Source organism: Podarcis melisellensis (assembly GCF_964234715.1).
Source record: "Podarcis melisellensis genome assembly, chromosome: 4".
NCBI lineage: Eukaryota > Metazoa > Chordata > Lepidosauria > Squamata > Lacertidae > Podarcis > Podarcis melisellensis.
Genome location: NC_138531.1, coordinates 100,741,845 through 100,762,919, shown reverse-complemented (window position 1 = coordinate 100,762,919; position 21,075 = coordinate 100,741,845). Strand labels below are relative to the sequence as shown.

General features: G+C 49.4%; 1 protein-coding gene across 1 annotated transcript; it reads right to left on the bottom strand.

Annotated features, from left to right (window-relative positions):
• Positions 1-662: 662 nt before the first annotated feature.
• On the bottom strand, positions 663-13,190 carry LAMTOR1 (late endosomal/lysosomal adaptor, MAPK and MTOR activator 1). Its single transcript, XM_081908708.1, has 5 exons — positions 13,041-13,190; positions 6,163-6,305; positions 4,489-4,566; positions 3,485-3,611; positions 663-1,592 (listed from the first exon to the last, which is right to left on the bottom strand). The coding sequence occupies exons 1-5, from the start codon at positions 13,080-13,082 to the stop codon at positions 1,500-1,502; spliced, it is 483 nt and encodes a 160-aa protein (XP_081764834.1). The 5' UTR covers positions 13,083-13,190; the 3' UTR covers positions 663-1,499.
• Positions 13,191-21,075: the final 7,885 nt, after the last annotated feature.

The following is a 21,075-nucleotide window of genomic DNA, read 5'->3' as shown; positions in this document are numbered from 1 at the left end:
GTGTATCTTCGTTGGTGTTTGCCGGTTTCTTTTCCAATAAAAATGCTTGTCCAAGTGGTACCAGGTATATCAGCTCTCCGGTTCTGCTGTTTACTTATATAATTTAATAATAATTTTTTATTTACACCCCACCCATCTGGCTGAGTTTCCCCAGCCACTCTGGGCGGCTCCCAATCAGGTGTTAAAAACAGTACAGTGTTAAATATTAAAAACTTCCCTGAACAGGGCTGCCTTCAGATATCTTTTAAAGATAGGATAGCTGCTTATTTCCTTCACATCTGAAGGGAGGGTGTTCCACAGGGTGGGCGCCACCACCGAGAAGGCCCTCTGCCTGGTTCCCTGTAACCTCACTTCTCGCAATGAGGGAACCTGGATCTCAGTGTCCGGGCTGAACAATGGGGGGTGGAGATGCTCCTTCAGGTATACAGGACTGAGGCCGTTTAGGGCTGAAGTGGTGCTTCAGGTTAAGAGCAGTCCTCTGGAACGAATTAAGTACGTAAACAGAGGTAACCCTGTATAAGGTTTTATCAAGTCCCCTCTTCCTCGCCTTCTCTTGTAAACATAAAAGCCCCCGATGCCGCAAAGTTTATTCACGGGGTGGGGGGCGGGGGTCACTCCATCCCCTGGATTGACCGAGTCGCACGACAAAACAACCAGGAGCCTTTTGCGTGGATGATGAACGTACTTATATTTTATCTACTTTAGCAAAAAAAAAAAGGAAACCAAAAAATTAAAACGAAACGACAGCTGAGCCACTTAAAAAGAGGGTGGTGATGGGTGAGACACCAAAAAAAGAGGAGCTGCAGGGTGTGTCCCGCTCCCCGCCCACCCCACCCCCCGCAAGCTGCTCTTTGGCTTCTTCCCTCCCCTCTTTCCTATCAGGAAGAAGAAGACAACCCAACGCCCCCTTCGTTGGTTCCCCCCCAAATCCTAAAAAGAAGGCCCAGCATTCTGCAGGCAGCAACGGGAGAGTAATGCAGGTTGAACCCCAAGTGGGAAGGGGCAGGCAGCAGCTGCAACGCATCTCAGCCCCCTAACCCCGGAGGCCAGAATTTCAGAGCCTTATTAGGAGAAAAAAAAGGTAAATAATGAAAGCGAGGCCAGCTGTCCTCCCCCCGCCATCTGTGGGCCTCAGGATCCCGTCCCCTCGATAACCAATAGTGTGGTGCTCACCTCTTTAGGAGCTGGGCTTAGCATGCAGTGTTCAGGGCCTGCCCCCTCCTCAAACCAATTCATGTACAGGCTGGTACCAATATGCCCCCCCCACACACACACACAAACACACATGGGAGGGGAAAGAAACGTGGGTCCGACCAGCCCCGGGGAGCTGGCAGCCGGCGGAGGCGAATGTCTCTGGGGCGCGAGTGGCAGGAAGTTCAGTGTATCGCTGATCCGTACAAGTCCCACTGCAGTGAAAAGCCGACTGTGGCAAAGGAGAGGAAAGGAAAAGTGGGAGGTTGTTAAAAAACAAGAAGTTACAGACGTCTGCGGGATCGGCATCAGGGGATCCCAAACTGTACAACCAGTTCTTCTTTCGCATCCACTCGGATCTGGGAGAGAGCACTGAAGGCGTACGCAGCTATCCGGGAGACCTGGGGGGGAGACAGGGAGAAGGGAGGGGTGAGCCATATACAGGGCACTCCAGGAGAAGATTCACGTCACCCAAAAACCAGCATATTCTAGGGGCAAGATTTGAACTCAGGGCTGGGGGGGGGGGACCAAGCCTTTTTCAGTTTTAGACAAGGCCCGTATGCAAACTCAAAAGCACCAGTGATTCAGCTTTTGCCAAAATGGGGACCTCTAGATGTTTCGGAATCCGAACACCCATCAGCCCCTACCAGCACACAGAGGCCAAAACATCCCGTGGTCCCCTGTGTGGCAAAGGCTGAACTGGATATTGCTGGTGCGCGAGGCCACAAGTGAGGACGCAATGCCTCTGCTGCCAGGAGCAGCCTGTTTGCTGCCCAAATGCAAAAATTCTGGGCAAAAGCTGACTCTTCAGAGCTGGGGATGCAACAGTCCTCCACCGCACCCTGCGACAGCAGACTAGCTCTGGGCAGACCACACAAGCTCACGTTCCTGGCCGTTTTTGGCCCTGCGGAATTTGCCGACCGAGGCAACTGCTTCCCTCTGCTTCCTGGAAGGGCCGGCCTCGCCTGCCCCCAATGCCTTCTTTTTTTTTAGGGAGGACGATGTCTCATCACACCGTGGGTCGTGCGACATTTACCCCACCCCTTGCGGCTTCCATGGAGCCGATTCCACCCACCCAAAGTGCTTTGTGAACACGCAGAGCGGCAGAAAGTTAAAACGGGGAGGTAGGGCCCAGGTTTTTCTGTTTTTGTTCATATTTTTCTTACACATTTTGTGCTGTTTATATTGTAATTTTACATCGTGATCTGCCCTGAGATCTATGGGTACAGGGCGGTATGCAAATGTAAAAAAAATAAGTAAATACAAAAACTGTAAAGGTAAAGGGACCCCTGACAGTTAGGTCCAGTCACGAACGACTCTGGGGTTGCGGCGCTCATCTCGCTTTACTGGCCGAGGGAGCCGACATTTGTCCACAGACAGGTTCCGGGTCATGTGGCCAGCATGACTAAGCTGCTTCTGGTGAAACCAGAGCAGCGCACAGAAACGGCGTTTACCTTCCTGCCGGAGTGGTACCTATTTATCTACTTGCAGTTTGATGTGCTTTCGAACTGCTAGGTGGGCAGGAGCAGGGACCGAGCAACAGGAGCTCACCCCGTTGCGGGGATTCAAACCGCCGACCTTCTGATCGGCAAGTCCTAGGTTCTGTGGTTTAACCCACAGCGCCACCCGCGTCCCACAAAAACTGTAGAGACTGCTTAATCAGAAAACTTTCTGAAGCAGCGTACATAATTGGGCAGGACACGTCGATCCGGTGCGAGAAAGTGGACCTGGATCCACCTGCAGATTCATCCAGCCCAGTGGTCCTCCTGGGCACATCCAGCGACCCACAAAAGCAGAGGAAGGCAGCCAGAAGCGTCTCCCATGGCTGCTTCTCAACAACCAGTCCTGAGAGGCACCATGGCAGCAGCTGCTGATAACCACAGAGTGGTTCCTTTTTAAAAAGAGGATCTAATCTATTGATTAGATACTGAAGGGTGGCGTGCCCCAGCCCTGCAGCTGAGCATTGATGGTGCACATGGCCAGCTCACTCTGCCAGCTTCAGGAGCCAAAGCAGGGCTGGAATTCAGAGTCGTCGTCCCCCCACAACAACCCTGTGAGGGAGGTTCAGCTGATGCCCTAAAGGTCGCCCATGGAGGGAGCTTCATTCCTGAGTGGGGATTTGAGCCCGTCTTCCATGTCCTAGCCTGACACTCTACCCACTATGCCATGTGAGCTCTCTTTCGGGACGACACAGTCGTGGTCCAACCCCACCACCTGCAGGGCCACAGGTGTTCTCCAGCCGTGCTTCAGGGGGACGGCAGAGCCTCGTGGCCCTGGGGGGGAGTGTACCCACCTGCTGCAAGTCTGCGAAGGGAACGGGGTCGCTGGCAAGCACTTGATGGGGCTGCGTGGTGAGCGATGGGAGCGTCGAGAGCTTCTTCCAGTGCATCAGGTTGCTGCTCAACATGGCCAGCCTGGTACTGGAAAGAAAGGAAGGAGAAGAAAAGGGAGTGTGTGTGAGAGAGAAAGAGAGACCGACCAGCAGGGAGCAAAAAGAAGGAAGTGGGCATCTAGACTTTGCTCTAAGGTGTGGGGGGACGACGGGGTCTGTGGTCCAGCTGTGGTCCAGGTCATTTGATGTTTGTAAAACATAAAGCTGTCTCTATTACAGCGTATTGCAATTGTTATAAAAGGCAAAAATAAAGAAAAGATCACTAAATGGTCCACCGAGATGCTCAGAATTTTTCAGTGGTCCAGTCTGGGGAGTTTGGGAACTGCTGCCCTAAGACCAATCTGGGCATAGCTGCCAACGTTTCCCTTTTTTAAGGGAAATTCCCTTATTCCAAATAGGATTCCTTGCAAGAAAAGGGAAAAGTTGACAGCTATGGATCTGGGTGTTTTCCAGCAGACACTTCTGGCTCCTAAAATAACAGCAAAATTATTCCCTCGCCACCCCACCCCACCCCACCCCCCGACTAAATTATCCGGCTCAAACAAATAAACGGTGGGATAGCCAGGAATGGATCAGTTCAGCGACTCAAAGCAAATCCATAGACTCTGATCTGCCCACCCCTGGGCTCTAAAGGGAGAACATTATTTCCATTTCTAGGTGAAGCAGGGTCAGGCCTGTGAAGCATCTCAGTCCCCGACGAGTATGGAGTCCCACAGCAGAGCAATTCTCAGTTGCCTGGTACCTAATTCGTGTGTTTAGCAGCCCACCTCTTAAGTTTAGGGTCCCGACAATTGGCAGGTGAAGGGCAAAGAATCAGGTGGGGAGAAGATTGGGGGGGGGAGGGATTTCCGGGACAGAAGCAGGACAGAGTTGCTCTGGGCTCTCTGGGGTGTGTGGGAACCTACCTGTACTGCCTGGCTCTATCCATGTACTCGTGCTGCTCCATGCCTTGCTGATCTGCGGCCGAAACGTCAATGATGTTGCTGCAAGAAAGCCAGGGCAGAGATCAGAGACCCCGACCCACCTGCTTCAGGTTCTCAAAGGGGAAGTGGATGCGCTGGATTCTGCAGCTGGTCTGGGGGTTTTTTTAATAGCTCATTTAACAATCATCTCGTGGGTACCAAATCCCACCCAAATGGCAATTCATCCAACACTGGTTTCGGTTATAAATGTTTTTGACCCGCTGTTTATACGTCTGACCTTGGAATACTGCCGTATTTCCCCCTCCCCCTTCTCATCTCCTTATCTTATACCTGACCATGCACAATTGTTTTTTTCTCTCTCTTTTCCTTTGAATTGTTTTTTAAAGACCTTTCAACTTGTTTTACTGTTGATGTGCTTGCCACCCTTGAGAGGAAGGGTGGTGTCAGGTGCTGGTGGTGGTTGCTTGTGAGTAACCAGTCAGGACTCCAACCTGTCTTTTACAGGTTTTATTGTGCAAAACTATTTACAGTGCAGATCTACAAAGTTCATCTCCATCTTAGTCACTTGCAGATTCCGAGAGTGGCCCCTCCCGGTCCCCCCCCAGCGTAAGAACTTAGACACCCCAAATCTCCGCCTCCCCTCCTTCAGTTTCACCCCTCTGCGTAAGCTGGGTGACGGAAACCGCATGACTGCCTCCTGGCCAGCCGGGCTAGGTTAGGGGCTTGGGCTCTCAGTAGCATCCTTGAGCCCTCCCCTCGCTTGGCTCCCCCCTTCCCCCTCTGCTCCACTGGAGGCGTGGCTTTCCCCACCGCTTGAGGAGACGCTGCTCCTCAGAAGCGCCGGAGGCTCTCTGTATCCCCCTGACTCCCTCCTCTGTTCCAATGGCAGCCCCCTGACAGGTGGGATATAAATTTAATAAAAGTAAATATCCTGCGCATACCCACCCTCCCAGCAGCTGACGGAGACCTGAGAATGGGCCCTCCGCCAACATGCCAAGCACGGATAGGCAGCTTCTGCACTGTACTATTTACTCTGATTTCTCGTGTGTTGCGAACTTTAGCTGTCGATGGCCCAGAATCTTAATTGCCCAGCCTTGGGAAGACCCGCTCCCTGAAGGAGAAATGAACCCAAACTATCTGAGGGGTCACAGGGTCCCCCCTTCCTTGGAGGTTTCCCTTAGAATGTGTGAGCCCAGCATAGCCGGTGCCCCACTGGAAGACCACAGGCAGGCCAGGAGGGGCACAGTCCTTTCCCCTGCTTGCCTCCCAATCCTTGGTCCTCTGAACACGCGAGGTCCTTCCCACCCTCAGAGCTCTGCAGAAAGTGGTTCAGGAGGCTCCTCCGCCAGAGATACGCGAAGCCGGCTCTTGCCAAACTGGAGCTGCCCAGACGTTCTGAACTACAACTCCCAGCATCCCCAGCACCACGTAGGAACCTGGGGTTGATGGGAACTGTAGTCAAAAACGTCGCGCGGATGGGGAAGGCTGCTTTTGGTGCAGCACAGCCTGTTTTGGTCCTAGTCGTTCTGTTCCTGCATCGCAGGGGGGTTGGCTTAAATAGCCCTTTGGGTTCTTTCCAACCCTGCAATTCTATGTTTTTATGAATCCCGTTTGACTTTTCACCTCCTCGTTAAAGAAAAAACACACTCAACTCACATGGCTGTCTTGGCGAGGATCGATGACAGCAGAGCCTGCTCGTCCGTCCGGGCTGAAGGCAGGTTGTGGCAGTTGTGCTCGGTTCCATTTAAGGGCTTGGGTGGGCTGGAGGGAGTGGGCAGCAGAGGCTTAGACTCATCGCCCTAAGGTGGGGAAAGCAAGGAGGAAAAGAAAGACAGCGGTCAGAATTTGCAGAGGACCCAGCAGCCACTGGCAGGCAAGGGAAGGGTCCCCAATCCAGTGTTCACTTGCTGCAGATTGCGTGCACACAGGAGTTAGAACACAGGAGTTAGAATGGCTCAATGTTCAACCCTGGTTCAGATATTTCAGGCGAGGGACGACGACAAATGCACAATGGAAGAGGGTATGCACCCCTCCTCTCAGCACACCGAGAGCCCGCTGCTGGAGCCAGACCACGTTGCAAACTGCCTAGCCCATCATCTTGCCTGACAAAGCCCCCAACAGGCCTCTGTCCCCCTACCTCCAGCTGATCTATAGGAGCTGCTAGTTGAGAGAGCCAGGCAGCCCAGCAGCTCCTCTGAACACAGAATGTGCTTCTGACCTCCATGCCTAGGTCTTCCTCTCTCCCTTCGCCGAATTCAGTGCTCCTTCCCCAGGAGCAGAGGCCGCTTGTAAGAGGGGTGGCAGTGGGCAGATGAGAAATGAGTCAGGGACGTGCAGAAGTAGCTAAGTGTGAAGCAGTAAAAATGAAAGTGCAACCGTGTGAGCAGAATACTCCACAAGACTTGGGATCTTTGTGTAATAATAGTGCAAGTCCGTTGCATGTCTGTGCAACTCAGACTTGAGGCAAATGCTGCAGGCACCTCAGGGCTGGCAACCTCTTCCCAATCCCACTGGGTTCCAACAACTGCACTAACACTTAACTGTACAGAACAGGCACCTGAATGTAGAAGCAAATCCAAAGGGGGGTGTGTGTGGTGGAAATAGTAACTGGAGTCTGTAAGTCCTTGGCGAGACCTTGAAGTGCTTGCCAATCAAGTAGTAAGAGTTCACTGGTTCCAGGCCCTTCTTCCCAGTTCTAAATATTAAGATTATACCACCAAGAAAGAGTCTGTAAAAAAAATGATTTAAATCAAGTCTTACTGACTAGTGATTTAAATCAAATCCACCTTGGCTGCAGATCCCCTCCCTTGCCTGCACGGGCTCAGCTAGAAAAGCGACAGAATTCTGGGCTGAGGAGCAACTTGCGACTGGTTTCCTGAGCTTCTCCCCGCTGGTGTTGCCCACCCACCCCAAAAGTTTTTAATTGCATAGTTCCATGTAAATGCCTACAGTGAATGCACAGCGAATGTGGCTTCCACCCATTGCAGTGCTGAAAAGCAATGCGTTGGACAACAAACAGCTAATCTGTTTTTTGTTGTTCTGGAGCAAGAGTCCATGTGGTCATGAAGGATCCTGGCAATACTATGACTTTACTGAATTGTATCTTTTTGTTGTTTTCATTTGAATTTGTTGTTGTTTGCCTTATACGCTACTGTGTTTGGCATTAAAATGATAGCAATGTGTGTTGTTTTTTAATGCCACTGCAATCATTGTGAGCCACTTTGAGCTTGACATCTGTTGCTGGAAAAGCAGGATACAAACATTAAATCAACTCAGCTCAGCATAACGAGTTCCTCCTGCTCACAAGTAGCCCAACAAGCACAGGTCACCTTTGGCCCTGACTGGGTAGCAACCCTTTGAGAGGGGACCACATTTCTGAGTATCCTTCTGGAAAAGGAGGCCGACGTACCATGACACCTTTTCTCCAACCTGGTGTCCCCTCCAGATGCTGGCAGACATGCCCGCTTCTCCTGCCTTCCTCAGCTCGGGCTCCCTCTCTCCCTTGCCCCTATTTTCAGCGGGCTCCTTGGCTTTCAACCCCCTGGGCAGGTCCCAAATCACTCCACAGGGCCACTCGGCTTCCAGCAAGTGCTCGCCTCTCATTCATACAGCCAGACAGACCCACCGGGCCTCTCTCAGGAATGCTCAGAGCACAAACTCTGGCAAGGCAGTTCCCTGCAGCTCCTGAAACCCGACCCCTCCAAGGTGCTGCTCCCACTACCACTGCTGTCCTCACAATTGGAAACAGACCAAGGCCTTGTTCCCTTCTGATTGCAGCCAACTTCAGCTGCCTGGCTTGCTACCCACAACAGTGTGAGGAAGAGCAACCAATCTTTGTCCCCAGCCCCAGAAAAGGCAGTCCCATCCCTCTGGGCAAACTCCTTGGGGGCACCCTAGCCCAGGGCTTTTATTTCAGACGGAACTCACTGCAACTCAGTTCCGGTCCCTCTCAGGTGGGTGCCGTTGCCGTTCTTGGTGAGTTAAAAGGTAACGGTAAAGGGACCCCTGACCGTTAAGTCCAGTCACAGACGACTCTGAGGTTGCAGCGCTCATCTCGCTTTACTGGCCAAGGGAGCCGGTGTTTGTCCGCAGAAAGCTTCCGGGTCATGTGGCCAGCAGGACTAAACCACTTCTGGCGAACCAGAGCAGCGCACGGAAACACTGTTTACCTTCCTGCCAGAGTGGTACCTATTTATCTACTTGCACATTGACATGCTTTCAAACTGCTAGGGGGGCAGAAGCAGAGACAGAGCAACGGGAGCTCACCCCGTCGCGGGGATTCGAACCGCCAGCTTTCTGATCGGCAAGCCCTAGGCTCTGTGGTTTATACCACAGTACCTTGGTGAGTTATGGTGCCTCTTTTTCTAGAAAAATAGCACTGCAGTGGCCCAACCTCTTATGGACACTGTATGGGCACGTGGAGCCCGAGTGGTCCGGCACAAACTTACTCAACCCTCAGTCACATCTCTGCATTTGATAGGAAGTAGAGGGAAAGACAGATCTGTGCATATCTGGGATACAGAGCCTGAGCACATAGATAGATAAATGATAGACAGATAGATAGATAGATAGATAGATAGATAGATAGATAGATGATAGAGATAGATGATAGATAGATCTAATACTGAGGGCATGAGGTAGAGGGCTGCCCCTTCCCCACTCCTCTTGCCTGACAACAGCGCTCACTTGGCTGCACCAAGCATGCAATACTACCCGAGCAAGACTACAGAAGGAAAACAATTCCCCCTTCTAGCTACTGCTTGCAGAGTTCCCACTCCAGGCCTCAGAGACATCCTCGCCTCTTGTGCAATGGGCAAATGCTCTTCCTGCCTGCGAAGGGGATTCCACCAGAACCTCTGAGTCACCTTCCCGGCTGCTGAGTGCTTCTGGTCCTTCTGGCACTCCCCAAGCAAAGGGCTCCCTGTTCCCATGGCAACGCCTGACAAGAGCTCCCTCAAAAGTCTTAACTGCTCCCCAGTGCCCATGAAGCCTATATGGGACTCAGCCGTGTCAAAGTGGGAAGGGAGTCCCATGAAGTGCGACCACCAGGGCAGACGGCAGTGCTAGTCCTAAACAAAACCAAGGCAGCCTTGCAGGACCCACGCCGAGTGTGGCTTCCAGGTGTGCCCTGCAACAGTCGAACAAAATCTCCAAGTGCAACAGGACCCTCCCCAGCGCCAAGTTCCTTCGTGATTTAAGAGGCGCCTTGTGAGCCCCAGACAGGCTGGAAAGGCAAAAGTAAAAGGAAGCTACACAGAATCCACGCCAGAGAACTTTCCATTCTTCCTGTCAGAGTTTGAACCAAAGAGGGCTGGAGAACGTACGAGGAAGATCTGTTTCGAAAAGTTCTGCTTTCTTTCTCAGCCACAATGCTAAGAAGTGAACTTTTTGTCTTGCCAGAAGGGGTGAAGGATGGACAAAGCGATACATTTTCACTTCAGTTCTTTTAATGCAAAAACGTGCAGAATTCCCGGCATCAAGAGGGTTCCCCCGGCTCCCAAGTCTTCATGCCTCCCGAAGGTACCTCGGGTTAAGTACTTAATTCGTTCCGGAGGTCCGTTCTTAACCTGAAACTGTTCTTAACCTGAAGCACCACTTTAGCTAAGGGGGCCTCCCGCTGCTGCCGCGCCGCCGGAGCACGATTTCTGTTCTCATCCTGAAGCAAAGTTCTTAACCTGAAGCACTATATCTGGGTTAGCGAGGTCTGTAACCTGAAGCGAATGTAACCTGAGGTACCACTGTATTTTGATTATGTATTTTGTGGCTTTATATTTTGATTTTATTCTGTGAACTGTCCTGAGACCTCCAGGTATAGGGCGGTATATAAATAATAATAATAATAATAATAATAATAATAATAATAATAATAATGTCAGACCAGTAGCCAAAGTAAAAAGTCACCTCAGGAGAAACGAACATGGGTGGCTGAAGGGGCCCCTTCTCCCTTTCAGGCTGTGCATGCTCCACCCACAGCACACAAACACAGAGAGCATTAAACAGTAAGGGCCAATGGAAACTGACGTGCCAGTGTGCCAGAGGTAAACACAATGATTCCAGGAAAGGGCTGACATGATCCACTCTTCCCTTCACTGTGATAAGATCGGCAGAGAAAGTAAACAAAGAGAAGAAGTATCCCACTTCTAACTATTGTTGTACTGTGGGTGCGACCTTGAAGGCAACATAAAGGTATTTTAAATGAAAAAATAAACAATGTTGTTAGGAGGCTAGCAATGCTAGTTGGTTGAAAGGCTAGTACAAATGCTTGGATAATCGCTATCTCTCTCTATCTCTCTCTCACACACACAGATTATTCCCCCACTCTTTGACGGCTCCGGTGACAGTTTCACAGGTGCCCTTCAAGATGACAGCAATAGAGGCCACCAAGAATAGCAGCAGGAGAGATAGAAAGTGAGCAGGCTGACAGCCCAGAACAGCTGATCTGGCTGGGCTTGCCAAGTAACAGAGATCTGTGAGTTCAGGCCAAGGCATTTCTGCTCTCCCCCCCCCCCCACCAACTGCCCAAATACACACAACCTGGCCAAGGCATGAGCAACAAAAGATGCAACCTCAGATCTGAAGGGAAGAGGATATTTCTGAAGACCTCTCTATCTTGGTCATGTGAGAAGCAAGTTCTGTGCAGAATCTACTACAAATAGAAAGAGGATTCTCTCCTATGCTTCAACAAAAACCAAAAACAAACTCCAAGCCTAGGTGCCTAGCAATACATGAACTGTTTTATACTAGTAATTCTTTTTACTGATTATGGTTATTATTCTAGCCTTATACAATGTGCTATATGCCAGCCACTAACAAGGGCACCTGCAAAGAGCCTCCAGGCAACCAGAGTTTTGTTTCATTCAGGCTGCACAGCGCAGGGTAAACGGACATTCAGGTAAAACACATCAGAGTAATTTCCAATACCGCTTCATGGCCCGGGCATCTCCTCACAACTCAACCTTGGAATATGCAAAATATTTTCCTAGGCCTGCCTGGGCTTCCTTTCCCTGCCTTACTTACCAAGCCTGCATGTTTGAGAGCAGTGAGAATGTAACAGATCTTGCATTTCATTACAGGGAAGTCATATGACTTGAATTTGGGAAGTTGTGCTTTAGGCAAAAGGGAAGGCTGAACACTGGGGCTCAAAGAGGTACCCTGTTGCTTCACATGCTGCAGGAGCCAAAACACACCACACCAGAGAGGCAAGCTAGAAAGAAGCAAAACAGGCTCCCTTGGGCCACACCCATCTGGGCTGCAGGTTGCCTCACCTGCAATGTGGGAGCGGAACCAACTGGAGGCTTTGCCAGAAACCAAGAAAGCCAATGAGAACTGAATAATGGTAGTGTTTCCCCCCCAAAGATAAATTTCTTAAACTCTTAAGCAACAGGTACTAGGGGCATATAGCACCACAGACTGTGCTACGTGAGATCAGGAGACTGAAGAAGACAAGAGAGAGCCTTGCTTGCAAGCTGCACATCTCTTCTCCTTACTAAGGCATGACAAGGTGAAGGAACAAAGTGTCACAAATGACAAGTACAGAACAGGATGCAGGGAAGAGCAACAGGCGGAGAAACCACAGTGACAAAAGAGATGGAGGAAGACTCCCAGGGTGCAAAAGAGGGAGCCGAGCATTGCTTAAGCCCCAACTGGCCAGTAGTGTAGGCAGGGAAGCAAAGGCCGATTCCTTCCCCCCCCCCGCCTCCCCAAGCCCAATATCCTCGGCTTCCTTCTTGCTCCCCAGCAATGCATTTCTGGGCACATGCTCGGAGCCCACCAAGCGCCCTCTCCAGCCGCCCACCCTGAGGCACACACGACAGGGGTCTCCCCCAGGGGTGACAACTCGGACACTATATTGGGGGGGGCAGGTCTAAGTCCCACCCCGCATAATTGATCACATGCGCACCACCTGAAGGGCCATGCCCATCGCCAGGGGGAGAGCCAAAGGACCTCGGCCCCTGGGAGTTGGCTCCGAGGATCTCCACGCACACCAAGCCCGGGAGGGAAGCGCCTCCTCTCTTTTTTTATTCAAAATTAAAACAAAACATTATTATCCAGAAACATATCATCCTTATTCCCCCCCCCCATTTTTCCTCCCTCCCCCCACCCACCCCGACTTCCCTCAGTTCCAGTCTTTAATTTCTCAAAGAATGCTCTTTTCTGCATGTTATGCAGTTGTACAGATCCTCAAACTATATGTAGCTGATTATTATCAATAAAAAAGTTTATTCCAAGCCAGCCAAGGAGTCCATCTCGCTCTGTTGCGTCTTCAAATACTTGGTAAAGGCTTCCCGTTCGTCTTTAAAGCCACGGTTCTCCTTGTCCCGGAGCTTGTATGTCAGCGCCTCCTCGAACCGGGGGGGGGGGACGACGACCCTCGGAGCCCCCTCACCCGCCCCCCCTTCTCCCCGCCCCCAGGGACCACCCCAGCCTCAGAACCGCCTGCCCGCCCGCCCGTCCAGCCGAGAGGCGGGGAGCGTGGCCGGGAGAGGCAGGACCGGGGAAGGCGCCGCAAGGAAAGGCCTCCCCTCCCCTCTCACCTGGTCCGAGGCCTCGTTCTCGCTGCTGTAGCAACACCCCATGGCGGCGTCCGGAGAGCGGCCTGGCCTGGCGGGTCACAGGCGGCGGCTTCGGCGACCCCCGCCTGCCTGTCGCTGCCGCTCTCTCGTGCTTCTTCCCCTCCCTGCCCTTCTTCCGGCCACGTGACGCACGCCCTACGGCGGGCGGGGGGAGGGAAGGTGTTTTTTCACGTGACCGCGCGGCTACAACATCCGGGGCAGGCGCAGGCCGGGCGGGGAGGAGGGAGGCTAGCTCACGTGATGCGGAAAAGGAGGAATAGGGGGAGGAGCTTGGGGGCGTTTGTTTTTTGTTTCCCCCTCCGGACGAGCCAACCAGCTGCACGGACGGGGCGCGCGTGCGCAGTCGGGGAAGAGGCGTTACCCAGGGAGAAATCGTACGGCGGCGAGTGCGCATGCTCGCTGAGGGCGGGCATAATAGGAATAAACATTAATGGCAAGACCCTAATTGTAATAATAATTAATAACAAGAATAATAATAGGAATAAACATTAATGTCAAGACCCTAATTGTAATAATAATAATAATAATAATAATAATAAACATTAATGTCAAGGCCTGAATAAACATTAATCTCAAGTCCTGAATAAGCATTAATGTCAAGGCCCCAACTGTAATAATTAATATTAATAATAATAATTTTGTTGTTGTTTAGTCGTTTAGTCGTGTCCGACTCTTCGTGACCCCATGGACCAGAGAACGCCAGGCACTCCTGTCTTCCACTGCCTCCCGCAGTTTGGTCAAACTCATGCTGGTAACCTCGAAAACACTGTCCCACCATCTCGTCCTCTGTCGTCCCCTTCTCCTTGTGCCCTCCATCTTTCCCAACATCAGGGTCTTCTCCAGGGAGTCTTCTCTTCTCATGAGGTTGCCAAAGTCTTGGAGCCTCAGCTTCAGGATCTGTCCTTCCAGTGACCACTCAGGGCTGGTTTCCTTCAGAATGGATACGTTTGATCTTCTTGCAGTCCATGGGACTCTCAAGAGTCTCCTCCAGCACCAGAATTCAAAAGCATCAATTCTTCGGCGATCAGCCTTCTTTATGGTCCAGCTCTCACTTCCATACATCACTACTGGGAAAACCATAGCTTTAACTATAAAAACCTTTGTTGGCAAGGTGATGTCTCTACTTCTCAAGATGCTGTCTAGGCCTGTCATTGCCCTTCTCCCAAGAAGCAGGCGTCTTTTAATTTCGTGGCTGCTGTCACCATCTGCAGTGATCATTGAGCCCAAGAAAGTAAAATCTCTCACTACCTCCATTTCTTCCCCTTCTATTTGCCAGGAGGTGATGGGACCAGTGGCCATGATCTTCGTTTTTTTGATGTTGAGCTTCAGACCATATTTTGCGCTCTCCTCTTTCACCCTCATTAAAAGGTTCTTTAATAATAATAATTTTAAAAAAACATTAATGTCAATAATGTTTAAAGTCCATGATTCTTTGAGTGCCCTTAAAAAGTTATACAGTACACCCGTGTCAACCTATTAGATGAAAAAAATCTCCACTATTATCACATTGAACAAAACCACTTTTAGAGGTGTTACGGCTAAAATCTGGGTGCGCGGCTGCTCTGCCACCCAGCTCATCGGACTAAGTCCGTGGGTCCCTGTGGAGGAAAATGAGCTCAGCCGTAGACAGAAGCAAACTGCAGAAGATCCAAGTTTATTGCGCAACAGGTTCAAGACGAGATTGAACAGCAAGAAAGGGGTGACATGAGTTTTTGAAACTCCCTCCATGTCCCAGAATACAGTGCAAAACATGTCATGAATACATTAAAGAGAGGTTTGGTTACACGGATTACATCATGAATATATTAAAGGGAGGTTGGGTTACACAGATTAACATATGGAGGAGGGAGGGGGGAATATGCAGAGTCGGAGATATGCACAGATAAACACTTCCTGAGAAGACAATGGTCCCAAATATGCATAGTCTGCCACCTGACATTGCCTGGAGGAAAGGCTGATCAGAGCGATTTGACAGGATTAGTTTTTATGAATTTTATAGATTTTAGTCCCTTTTGACATTGACAATTGGGAATGAATGGACATATTGTAGCGAAGAAGAAGGTAAAGAAGACATGCCCCCCCTTCCATATCAGGGGGATATACCATATTTTTCTGTGTATAAGACTAGGTTTTTTTCCTAAAAAATAATGTCCAAGATTAGGGGGTGTCTTATACACGGAGTGCTGAGAGTGGATTTTCTTAAATCTGACTCCCCAAAAATAGGGGGTATCTTATAGATGGAAAAATATGGTAAATAAATTGTCTTCTTTGGCTGATTCAGAGGCAGAAATTGTTGAATAGTGGGTAGACGTAGCAGACAACGCAGCAATTTCTCCGAAGCAGCTCTTTATTTGTAAGCTGAACAGCAAACATCTCAGCCGGCCTGCTTTTATAGGCAGCCGGCTGTCAACATTGTAGCAACAACAACCCAGGGTTTCCTGCCTAAAATAACTGACGTGGACCTGAGTGAAAACATGATACTCCTTTTGGCCAGGGTGAGAACTTCAATACATAACAGAAATAGCCGCTGCTATCTGGCTATGGCAGAATTCACATAACACCTTTGTTCTAGGGAGGAAAGTTGGTGGGATAATAGATGACGAGCTTGCTATCTAGGGCTGTGACAGGTGTCGTCTGCCCAGAGGCAACAGCACAGGCGTATTCAAGGCAAATCTAAAAGACCAACAATTGGGAAACACTGGCCTGCGAGCGCTCCAGTTGGAGAACAGCCTTTACCAAAGGTGTCATGGATTTTGAAGACACTAGAACTAAGGGCGCAAGGGAGAAACACGCTTGGTAAATCCACACCGTGATCAACTAACGCCTGGAAACCTATGTCCCCACTATGGAAAGACATGTGGATCCAGAATTGGCCTCCATAGTCACTTACGGACTCACTGTTAAGACCGTGTTCATGAAAGATGCTATGAGGAAAAAACTGCTCCTTTTCCCATATGGGGTACCCAAGAGCCCATATAGAGTCCTTTTGTAGGTTCTATATCAGTAGGAGAAAATAACAGAGACCAACCAGAGAATATTGAGAAGCAAAGCAGCTAGTAAGCCTAATCTTTATTGAAGCTGTTGCAACAGGGAGCTCCCACACACACGCAGGAGGTGGGGAGGAACCCCAAACAAAGGTGTGCCCGCCCTTATACAGTATAGACTTTTTTAATTGCCCACCCTCAAATTCCAGACCACCCCCAGAAACATCATACATATATCACAGAAAGGGTGTATCCCAGGACCACCTCCCCCAATACATCATACATACATCACAGGGGGCAATCTAAAACAGAATCCTGAATGTGTTGTTTATCTCCTGTCTGCCATTTTGTTGTTGTTTAGTCGTTTAGTCGTGTCCGACTCTTCGTGACCCCCTGGACCAGAGCACGCCAGGCACTCCTGTCTTCCACTGCCTCCTGCAGTTTGGTCAAACTCATGTTAGTAGCTTCGAGAACACTGTCCCACCATCTCGTCCTCTGTTGTTCCCTTCTCCTTGTTTCCTCCATCTTTCCCAACATCAGGGTCTTTTCCAGGGAGTCTTCTCTTCTCATGAGGTGGCCAAAGTCTTGGAGCCTCAGCTTCATGATCTGTCCTTCCAGTGAGCACTCAGGGCTGATTTCCTTCAGAATGGATCGGTTTGATCTTCTTGCAGTCCATGGGACTCTCAAGAGTCTCCTCCAGCACCATAAAGTCTGCCATTTACCTGATTGCATTATCTGGGTTTTGGCCACTTTTTTGTTGTTGTTTAGTCCTTTAGTCGTGTCTGACTCTTCGTGACCCCCTGAACCAGAGCACGCCAGGCACTCCTGTCTTCCACTGCCTCCCGCAGTTTGATCAAACTCATGCTTTTGTTATTATAACTACTTAATTCCTGAATCCAGGTCAAAGGTAAAGGTACCCCTGCCTGTCGGGCCAGTCGTGACCGACTCTAGGGTTGCGCGCTCATCTCGCTCAAGAGGCCAGGAGCCGGCGCCGTCCGAAGACACTTCCAGGTTACGTGGCCAGTGTGACAAAGCTGCAGCTGGCGAGCCAGCACCAGCGCCGCACATGGAAACGCCGTTTACCTTCCCACTATAAAGCAGTACCTATTTATCTACTTGCACTTAGGGGTGCTTTCAAATTGCTAGGTGGGAAGGAGCTGGGACCGAAAGACGGGAGCTCACCCCGCCGCGATTCGAACTGCTGACCTTACGATCAGCAAGTCCTAGGCACTGAGGTTTTACCCACAGCGCCACCCGCGTCCCATGGACCAGAGCACGCCAGGCACTCCTGTCTTCCACTGCCTCCCGCAGTTTGATCAAACTCAAGTTTTTGTTATTATAACTACTTAATTCCTGAATCCAGGTCAAAGGCTCACCCAATTCACACCTTAAATGTGCCCTTAAGGCAGAATTTGTGAGCACAGAGACATGGGGAGATTTCCCATTTCCTTTGACCTTGCAGAGAAATATTTGAGGTCATTTTGGGAGAGAGAAAATGGTTTCAGTACTTTTCTGTGGGCTTCAGACATGTGGTTTACATATTTGTATGTCTTTGCGTGGTACATTTATGAACATCTATTTTATATGTATAAGACCTTAAAATTCTTATAACAAAGTCAATCTTACCTGGCTACAAGTTATCGTCAAAGAAGAAGAAGAATTGGGAGACAAGAGTGTGGCTGCTGATAGCCCTGATACAATCGTCCACTAAGCGGCAGCATTGCAAGAAACAACATAAGTCAGGGGTCAGCAACCTTTTTCAGCCGTGGGCCGGTCCACCATCCCTCAGATCACAAATTCCTATGCCCCACAAATGACCCAGAGATGCATTTTAAATAAAAGGACACATTCTATTCATGTAAAAACACGCTGATTCCCGGACCATCCACAGGCCGGATTTAGAAGGTGACTGGTCCGCATCTGGCCCCCGCGGGGGCCTTAGGTTGCCTACCCCTGACATAAGCTCTTGGTCCATCAGGAAAATAATAAATCCAGGGGTCCTCGATGCCTGTAAAACCAACTGTAAAATCTTTTAGCACAAAGCAAAAGATGACATAGCAGCAGGCAAGCTTTCCAGAACTCTTCCTCTGGCTGGAAGTTAAAAGCACAAAAGGTAGGTCATGGTGCTTTGTGGTCTGTGTTTAGTCACATACTTAGATGACAAAGCATCTAGTGGCACTTTAAGCACTTACAGATTTATTGTTACAGGGGTTGTGGGGTTTTTTTTTTTGGGGGGGGGGTTACCTGGATCCCTTCCAGGCCTCTGATCCTGAATCCAGCGAGGGCTAGAACTGAGTGGGAAAGGCAGCGGAGCCTGCCAAACCAGTTCCTTTGTTAAGGGCTTTGGCTGGCCAGCTTAATGGAGTCATCCTCATGTCAAAGAATGTGCCAGTTTCAAGAGCTGCAACTCTAGTGATGGCGCTCTCTGGGAAAGGGGGGGGGTAGGCATTTTTCCTTCCCTTGGCTGGTAGATGGAAGAAGGATAGCTGGGGTTGTTGTGTGACAGAGCGAAAAAGGCTGGATGATGAAGGCTGGAAGCTGCAGGACACAACAAGATGTCTTGCGCTGTACTAGAATTTGGGGCTCCCCTGGAAAACCAAGAGGGAACCTATGGGAGTGCTAGAGAACAACAAGGCCCCAGGGAATGATTACATCCCTGCCGAACTTCTGAAGTCCAACATTGGCTGGTGGGCCCCCCTGCTGGCGTCTTTATTTTCTTGGATCGACTCAACGGGCTTACTCCCAGATGGTTGGACTGAGGCAATAATTATCCCAATCTATAAAAAAGGACCCATGACAGACCCGGCGAGTTATAGACCAATCAGCCTTCTGCCTATACCCAGCAAACTATATGCCAAACATCTTTATATCAAGCTAACTAGCTGGCTGGAAACTGAAGCTATTCTAGCGGAAGAGCAAGCGGGTTTCAGGCAAGGCAGATCCACCATAGACCATTGCTTCACCCTAGCCTATTTAATTGACAAATATGCCAAAAAATCCCGTGGGGTGTTATATGCAGCCTTTATCGATCTAAAGGCTGCTTTCGATTCAATTCCACGTGTAAGACTCTGGGATAAATTGAGCACATCAAGTATAGACAAAAGACTATTATTTTTGATCAGCTGTTTATATAAAGACACGGTGATGCATGTAAGAACTTCGTTAAATGGCCATCTTATAGGACCAGTTCCTGTCAGTAAGGGGGTCAAGCAAGGTTGCATCCTGGCCCCAGTTCTATTCAACATCTACATCAATGATATGGTTAACTGTTTGTCATCTCCGGACTTCCACGCCCCCAAACTGGCTGACAAATCAATATCAGTGCTTTTGTATGCTGATGATGCGATACTCCTATCTCGAACAAGAATAGGCTTAAATAGGCTCATAGGTGAATTTTCAGCATACTGTAGGAGAGAGCAACTTGCAATAAACTATCAGAAAACCAAAATTATGGTTTTTGCAAGGAAACACAGACAGTACAGCTGGAGGATGGATAACCAGACAATTGAACAGGTTAAAGCCTTCAAATATCTGGGTATCGTTTTCCAGTCGACCGGGTCCTGGGATGTCCATCAAAAATGTGCCAAAGAAAAAGCAGCTCAAAGTATCAAGATGCTGTCCCGCTTCTTTTACACGAAGGGGGGCAGATACATCCCAGCAGCCCTTGAAGTTTTTCAAGCAAAACCTCTGGCGCAGTTACTGTACGGGGCACAAATCTGGACGGGGAACCACTGCTCCAGTCTTGAAACTGTTCAGTCTAAATTTCTAAGGCAGATATTCGGCGTCCCCTCCTGTGTTCCAAACGCAGCATTACGACTCGAGGCCTGCCTTCCATCTGTGGAAACTCGGACCTGGCAGAGAACATTCAACTATTGGCTTCGTCTTAATCTGAATCCACCTGGTCTACTGCCTCTAGTAATGCAAGACCCTCACAAAAGCAAGTGGTTCAAAACTGTGCATCAAAAACTCCTTACATGCGGTCTGCATTCACAGTCCCTACTATCAATGGGCCTCATTAAAGCAAAGAGTCTAATAGGCCAGCGCCTGAAAGACATTGAACGACAAAACAACCTGACTATCTTAAAGAAACTGTGCCCATGGTATACCTACTTTCCCCCTTCTCATTTTGACTCTCCAGCTTCATATTTGTTTAAACTAACCATCCCAAAATACAGACGTGCCTTTACATTGGCTAGATGGGATGTTCTTCCCTCTGCTGTACTCGAAGGTCGTTACCAAAAGACCCCATTTGAAAAACGACTTTGCCCATGTGGAGATGGTAACACGGAAACAGTGTCCCACGTCCTTCTATCTTGCCCCCTTTACAAAGACCTAAGGAATGAGATTATTACTCCACTCATTCTCTCCAACCCCGGCCGTTCACCAGACATTACACTGTATTTTCTATTATCTGACACGGATAGTCAGATAACAGAGAAGGTCGCGAGGTACATCGAGAGAGCTGCGAAATTGAGGGCCACCATCTGAGTGACAGACTTGTTCATCTGACGGACCTCCTTTTGCTTGTTCTTTTCTTCCTTTTATCCCTATTTTCACTTTTAACTCTTGTATAGCTGTGGCCTGTTGGCTTTGCTAATAAAGTTTTGATTTGATTATGGGAGTGCTAGCACCGTGAGCCCTCCATCCTATGCTCAGGTTGTATATATATGTGTCAGTTAAACCAGAGATCCTTGAAATAAAAAATTAAGGTCTTATATATATATATATAATAAATGTTCATAAATGCACCAACCAAGCATGTACATTGATATATAAACCACATGTCTGAAACCCCACAGAAAGTCCTGAAACCATTTTGTCCGTCCCAAATTGACCTCAGACATTTCTCTGCAAGGTCAAGGAAAATGGAAAAGCCTCCCCATTGTCTTTTCCTTCACAAATCCTGTCTTAAGGGTATATGAATAGGGTGAGCCTGTGACCTGGCTCAGAAACTAAGTATTTATCATTACAAAAGACTGGCCAGGCTCCCCACCCTATCCAATCAAGTAAGC

What these genes read in the sequence shown, in the direction of transcription:
- LAMTOR1 (XM_081908708.1), bottom strand. Translation starts at nt 13,082, where the DNA reads ATGGGGTGTTGCTACAGCAGCGAGAACGAGGCCTCGGACCAG. An exon ending in ATCCTCGCCAAGACAGCCAT is followed by an intron (nt 4,567 to 6,162) that starts GTGAGTTGAGTG and finishes GCTTTCTTGCAG; the next exon opens with CAACATCATTGACGTTTCGG. An exon ending in GATAGAGCCAGGCAGTACAG is followed by an intron (nt 3,612 to 4,488) that starts GTAGGTTCCCAC and finishes CTTTCTTTCCAG; the next exon opens with TACCAGGCTGGCCATGTTGA.